At 36.6% G+C, this 7464-nt stretch overlaps 2 protein-coding genes across 2 annotated transcripts; both read right to left on the reverse strand.

Moving 5' to 3' along the window:
- Positions 1-712: 712 nt before the first annotated feature.
- LOC108838031 (nifU-like protein 2, chloroplastic) lies at positions 713-2041 on the reverse strand. The gene is made up of 4 exons (XM_018611021.2): positions 1811-2041; positions 1662-1737; positions 1167-1477; positions 713-1034 (listed from the first exon to the last, which is right to left on the reverse strand). Exons 1-4 carry the CDS (start codon positions 1913-1915, stop codon positions 846-848), a joined length of 681 nt encoding a protein of 226 aa, XP_018466523.2. The 5' UTR covers positions 1916-2041; the 3' UTR covers positions 713-845.
- A 2897-nt stretch (positions 2042-4938) lies between these two features.
- LOC108832154 (UDP-glycosyltransferase 73B5-like) lies at positions 4939-6851 on the reverse strand. Its single transcript, XM_018605650.2, has 2 exons — positions 5731-6851; positions 4939-5597 (listed from the first exon to the last, which is right to left on the reverse strand). The coding sequence occupies exons 1-2, from the start codon at positions 6722-6724 to the stop codon at positions 5134-5136; spliced, it is 1458 nt and encodes a 485-aa protein (XP_018461152.1). The 5' UTR covers positions 6725-6851; the 3' UTR covers positions 4939-5133.
- Between the last annotated feature and the right edge of the window lie 613 nt (positions 6852-7464).

Raw genomic sequence — 7464 nt, forward strand, 5'->3', positions numbered from 1 at the left:
GAAATAACCACATAATAGACGTAAGTAACTGGATTCAGTGTCATAACAATCTCCAAACCTTTGAGTTGATGTAAAAAATTTTAATAAATATTTGAAATAGGATAAGACAGAAATAGAAAAGCCATATAGTATACAGAGTGAAAGATTATTTTCTTGGATTAAAATCAAATCGACATCTAGAGATCTGATAAGATATTGTAGAGTTTAGACTCAGGTTTTAGGTTTACAGCAAATCTTTTTTGAAGATTATGTCAGACAACCTAACAAGTTGGAGAGGATTAGATATAGGGATATAACGGTCATCAATTTCACACGAATAGTGAAGCATAGTTGATTTTGGTATTTTGCTAAATACACTATTTTTCTTTAGTAAGAACACTAATTTCTCTTAATAAAACTCTAGAAAAATAGTTTAAACTATCTCATTATTAATACCACTTTTTATGTTTACTAGTTTATAACTTTCTATGCAATATGGAATTAGCGCCACAGCCGGAGATACAATCCATGTTTAGCATGAGGTAAGGAAAACTGGTTAAACATATTTCCGTTTCACCTTCATCCCGGAAAAAGAAGTTGAAGTGGAAAATGAAGATTTCAAACTTCCATATCAGTAACTTAGAATTCAAGTTAAAATGAAACAAGAAGAAACGAGAAACAAAGAAGTTTTGACACTCATGAGACACAATATAAAGATAGCTTAGAAATGAAGTTGACCAATAAATGTTTAAAGCTTTATTTTGGAGACAAATATCAAAAGTTAACACGGTATCTATACACTATACAAGGAGGCTAGTAATACAAAGGAAAGAAAGAGAAACAGATACAAGAAAGGAAGGTCGTGTTTATATAAGTTGAACAGCTGCAATTGCAGGAATTTTCTCTCTGAGTTTCTGAGTTACTGCTACTCGTACCGTCATGACTCCAGCAGCAGGTCCTGTGATTCTTATCTTCACGATCGGCTCTTCGATCTCCACCAGCTCAAGCGACCCATCAGCTGTTCCAATTAAGTAAGGCCTGATTTCTTCCAGCACCTAAATAAAATGTTTTAACATCGCACATCAAGACATAAATATCTACTAAGTTTAGAGGTTTGTATAAACCTCTAAACTTTCCATGTCTTCATCATTTAGTTCAGAGAGCTTAAGCAACAAAAAAAAACAAACCTTTTCAATGTTTTCGTCATTGAGTTCAAGGCCAGTCTCTTCATCTGGAACAGATTCGACAGCCACAATCTCAGGTATCTTTTCCATAAGGCGACGCTCAATACCCATTTTCATAGTCATAACAGAACTTGGGCATGACCCGCAAGCTCCCTGCAATTTGACTCGCACAATATTTCCATCGATCTCATGCAATGCCACATTACCACCATCAGACATGAGGTAAGGTCTGATTTCGTCCAGAACGCCCTCTACATTTTCCTCAGTCAGGGGTACTTCCAAGAGTGGGTCTGGGGTTGCCACTGCCTTTACAACTGTTACAATTTTCAGAAAATCACATATTAAATTTAGAATCGAAATTAATATATATATATCCTAAAGCAATCGAAAGAAAATGATAGAGAGTTAAATTATATCTTCTAACCACCTATATATATCAAGCTCTAAGGGATACAATAACGATGAGGAATAGAATCAACATTAGACAAGTATTCTGACCTTGAGATGGAGATAATCCTCGGAATCGTCGACAGGGCCTAGCTAGGAGACCAAAAGCGCGATGAGAGCTCAAAATCTGCCATGAATTTTTGAATCAGAGATAGGGTAGAGAAGAAGAGGAAGGAGCAAATCGAAAGATCAAAAATCACCTGAGCAGAAGAAAGAAGACGAGAGGACGAGGAAGAGGAAGGCTCAAGGCCTAGGGTTCGTGGCGCCGACATGATGGCTGCTGGATTTATTGCAAACAATTGCATCTCTCCTCCACTTACCGTTTTCTGGTCGGAGAAAAAAAAAACTCTTTTTAAAAGGGAGAAAGAAAACCAAATCACGACTTTGTTTCTGAAAATTGACGAAGTGTGATTCCTTTTTATCGTTGAACACTTGCTTGGCCCAGCCAATGTATCATCTCCGTGGGCCTAAGATTCTGAAATCTCCATGGCCTATGATATAACCACTGAAAGACTTTTTTATCTTTTCCTTTATTTCCAAATATGTTTTATGGTATTGTTGTCAGCGATTGACTAACACAATTTTGAACAATACTATAGTTGATATATGAATTTTTTTTAAAAGGATACGGAAGTGTGTGAATTATTTGCATTTATAATGAATATACGTAAGGATTAGCTTAAGTATGAATTATCCATTCTCCTTTTCAGTGAGTGTAAAAGACTAAAAGGTCATTGCTGGTTGGTTTGGAGGCTGCAAGCCTGCAACCTTCAATTCTTCCTGATGATCGACTGCGTCTTCGCTTGGTGGCTCTTTCTCTTGTCGTTGAAAGTTGTCTGTCAGATTTGTGCTTCAATTCATTGAGTGGGTCAGTTTTAGGTTGGGATGTTACATGATGTAGGCGCCTCTGTTTCTAAGTCTGAGGGTCGGCATGTCTCTCGGTACGTAGCTTGCAGTGACTGTCTTCTTTTGTTTCTTTTTTTTTTTGGCTAATTTTTTTTTTTTTTGCTGCAAATTTTCTTTTGTTTCGATTTATCCGTTTAATTAGATTGAACTTCTTTCCCTATTTTTTTTCCATGGGCAAAGCCCAAGGACAAAACTCATACAAAAGAGATAAAACAAAAAACCCATCACAAATAGCCAATAGATCCCAGCTCACAAACGGGCCCAAGATAAAGACTTGAAACCCTAGAATTTGCGGCGCTGAGCCACCGCCTGCCGAAAGAAACTGACGCTGTAACAGTTCGCCGTCTCTCCGGACACCGTCGAGATCACTCCAAGACCATTCCAGGAAGGTGCATCTTCAACGTACCCCACCTCATCACCACCACTTGTTTCCACATAAAGCATCAACCGAACGCCGTCGAGATCTCATCCGGGATAAAAGCTACCACACACAGAACTTCATTACAGTGGTCGAGATCTCATCCGACCACCACCAACACCAAACCCACCAAACTCCGAAATACTATCCGGAAACTACGCCTAAAAGCAGTGTTGTTAAAACCGGACCGACAAGCGAACCGGATTTTTTTTGGGTCATGGGTCAATGTGGTTCGACCGGGTTTGATCCGGTTCGATCCGGGTTTGATTAGACTAAACTAAATTTAATAATATTTTGAATATGTATATTCTTACAAAAATAAAGATCATATCAAATAAAATATTTCAATAACCATAATGTTTAGAAACTTTTAAAAAGTAACAAACTAAAAATGTAATAAAAGTAATAGATCAATGTAATAGTCCAAATCTCAAATGAATAGAAAAAACATATTTAAATTTTATTCTCCGGGTTTTTGTCACTCCAAATCTTCATCACCTTTACAAAAATTATAGACACATTAGTTAAAATTTTATACTATGAAATAAAATTAAAAATTATACCATGATTAAGTTCTTCAAAGCTAAGTTTTCAATTCTTAAAATCTTCGAAACAAAAACAATACCTTCAGAAGTAGATACCTTGTGAGTTGCAGTCTTGCATAGATGTCAAAGACTCAAGAGAAAAATATGAGACGGTTTTACCTTATTAATCTGAATCCTATTTTTATTTTAAAAAGGAAATTTTAATTGTTTTATTAATAAATTTTTGGTTTATACAAGAACCAGGGTTTATCCGGTTCGTTGGATCGCCGGTTCACGGGTTTTTAACGGTTCGATAAGGGTTTTTAACCGGTTCAATTATAGTTGGGTTTTGGCATTAACCCAACCCGCATTTGTTTCCGGTTCGTGGTTGAACCTGGTCCGACCGCCGGTTCGGTCCGGGTTTAATAACACTGCCTAAAAGCCTTTACCGTCTGAACCAGAACTAAAGCCGACAACACCTTAAGGGACAGGTCGTTATCGGAAACCAAAGCCGGCCGCCTTCATCACGGAAGAAGATGACGGCGCCAACAACCAAGCCGAACGACTGCCAAGATGAACACGTCGCCGGAAACAAAAGCCGATTGAAGAAACCCAGCATCAGAAACAAATCAGATCAGATCAGAAAAACATACTCGGACAAAGAAGATCCGACCGACATCGCGGCTAAGGAAGCCCGCCGACGTCGGCCAGAAAACACAATCACACTTTCTCTCTTTTCTCTTTCTATTTTCTCTCTCTTTTTAGGTTTGTGCATTCAAACTTCTTTCCCTATTTATTTAGGTTTTTCTTCGTTTACAGTTTTAACTCAAACGTTATTATAATTTTTTATTATTTAGTATTTGTTTTTGTTACAAAGTGCTTGTGGAAATTTTCCTAAAATAAATAAAAATCGTATGAAACTTAATATTTTGTAAAAAGAACAATAGTTGCAATAAATAAAAAAGAGTCAAATATCCACAAGAAAGATTTTTTAGGATGACCCTAAAAATAGTTGTATCACAAATTTAGTCTTACAAAAATTAAAATTGACTAAAATATTTTATTAAAGAGGTAAATAGATATTTATACCCACATGGTTATTTAATTTACACTTATTGTTTAGATTGGAGAGAAGAAATTTTGGGGGAGATGATGGGGTTAAATCTAAAAATAAAACTAAAACAGTACTAATTCTTATAAATAATATATATATATATATAGTTTTAAAAAGTATTTTCGGATTTCAAAAAATCGAAAAATAAAAATAAAAAGGTTCAAATTCAAATCGTATTTTTTCAATTTATTATTTATTTAAATAATTATATATATTTAAATATTTGTAAAACAAGAATAGAAACGTCTTTTATTAATGAAATCTCTTTTGATAATTTTGTGGGTTATTGGTGAATTATTTTAGAGTCTTTGAAAGAATTGACCTGTGAACAAAAAAAAAATTGAAAAAATTGCCCTTATTCCAAATACGTCTGGTTACCGATTCATGCAATTCAAACATTTTCTTAACACATATCCTTTTTCACAAAAAAAAAACATTTTCTTAACAAACTCAACTGTAGTGGATAATGCAAACATAGTCACGAATCTATCACACTATCGCACAACATAATAAAGCATGTGAACAAAAATAAAACATAAATAAAACATGTTTTGTCTTCTTCTACTTTCTACTGTTAAGCTCTTCCACGAGCCTGTTCAAATCACTATAAGAAGATCCTCCGTCCCCCACAGCCACTCTGGCCATCTCGCCTAGTTTCTTAGCTCGTATTCGCCTTTCCTCTGCCTCTTCGCCAGACATCACTTCCCTCACTGCCTTGTCTACTTCTTCTCTACTAATCAACCTTCCTTTTTTCACCAATTCTGTAGCTCCTACATTCACTCCTATTCCCAACACTTCTGTCAATAGCTTCTCGTTGTAGAACTGTTCTGCTCCCTTGGGCCATGTCACCATTGGAAGCCCCGCAGCAATGCCTTCTATAGCCGAGTTCCATCCGCAATGCGTCACAAATCCTCCAACTGCTCTGTGATCAAGTATAAGCACCTGTGGAGCCCATCCACGTATTATCAGCCCTTTCCCTTTCATCCTTTCCTCATAGCCTTCAGGCAACCACTCTTCCTTTTCACCTGTCCCAACCATATCAACACCAAGTCAATTTCATTATTTTAGGCATTTCGAAATTTGCCAATATAATTAAATATAAAGTAATATATCTATTTACTGATTTTGTTATAAGAACATATAGGAAGAATTCATTGCCTTGGTTTTCATTCTTCTTTCCAACCACCCAGACGAAACTTTGTTCTGAGCTTTCAAGACCGGCAGCGATCTCAAACATCTGTTCGTTGGTGAAGTTATTTCCACTGCCAAACGACACGTAAATTACAGAACCAGGTGTCTTAGACTCGAGCCATTTGAGGCATTCCTGCTCATGAATGCTCTCCTTTTGTCCTCTTCCTGCTTTCTCTGCAAACTCTCTATTGCATAGCGAAACCGGACCAATATGCCAAGCTCTTTTGGCCACATTCGTAGAGTAAAAATCAGCATAAGCCGATTCCAACTCGTAAAAGCTATTCACCAAAACACCGAAGCTAGTTGACTCTGATTCTCTAATCTCTTTCATAATCTTTCCCATTGGAGTTTCATCGTCGGCCACATTGGCTTGCTCTGCTGTCATAACAATGTCACCTGGCAGACCGGGGATTACGAAAGGTGTAGAACTCGTAGCGACTTGCGTGTGTGGCTTATGAGTACTCATGTTATAAAAACAACACAAGGAAAAGAACGATGTTCCGTGGAACACAAGTCTTGGGACACCAAACTTCTCTGCGGATTCGGTAGACCAAGGGAAGAACATATCGGCTACAAGACAACTCGGTTTTGTTGTTTCAATGAAACTCTCCAGTTGCTGTTTCATATACTTGGTAGACATAAATAGCTTTAATAACAAGTCACCTGCCCCAGGTTTTTTGTACGAGCTGATAAAGTCAACGTTGTCGCACCCTTCAGGTAATCCCAGATCCACACAAGGGAAATCGAAGATCTTGATTCCGATTTCTAGATCAGTGTTCTGATTCTTGAATGCTTCAATGCTTTTCTCCAAAATCTTGGAGTTGCTTGGTGTGGTGAGAATGGTTGATTTGGCTCCTCTGCTCGAGAAAAGCTTGACCATGTCTAGAACTGGAATCATGTGACCATGAGCCATAAAGGGGAAGAAGAGAACATGAATCCTCTCAGAGACTTGTTTGTTCATATTTGATTGCAAAAACAAATTTTTGGTTCTCAATACTTTGCAGATCTAGGAAATTTCTAATAACTCCTCCCACCACTACTTGCTTTTCTTATTTGTTTTTTTTTCAATGATCAAAGAAATCATTTGCCATGGCATCACGTATTAAAATCATTTGCATTTCTTATTTGTTTTGCATTCTTCTTTTTTTTTACTGAAGGCATTAAAGTTTTGCATTCTTTCTTTACCATAGTTTTTTCTTATTCTTTTTTCCTAACATTTGGTTTACCGTTTTGTCACACGATATTTATTTAAATTTAAAAAACTATGATGAAAGAAATCCTACGTGTCAAGTTTTTGCATTCTTTCTTTTTTGCTAACATTTGACTTCTTCCATCAAAGTTTTGCATTCTCTCTTTACCATAGTTTTTTCTTCTTCTTTTTTTGCTAACATTTGGTTTAGCATAGTTTTGTCACACGATATTTATCTTCCATCAGGACCAAGAGTGGAATCAAGACGGTTTTCTCTGATGGGAAGCGTAGCGGTTCTTCTAAGGAACTATTAGAAATCTGAGATCTCTTTCTATGGTACATAAAGTAGAACAATGCTGAAAGAGCTAACACCACACCGATCACTAAACCAAGTGAGATCCCAACGATGGAAATTGACTGCAGACCAACAAATACAGAGATATGAAAGAATCAGTAAATCATCACTACTGAGAGAAGTACCTCATTAACTTCAGAAGGGATTTTTTCTGATG

The sequence above is a fragment of the Raphanus sativus genome, chromosome 9 (assembly GCF_000801105.2).
Source record: "Raphanus sativus cultivar WK10039 chromosome 9, ASM80110v3, whole genome shotgun sequence".
NCBI lineage: Eukaryota > Viridiplantae > Streptophyta > Magnoliopsida > Brassicales > Brassicaceae > Raphanus > Raphanus sativus.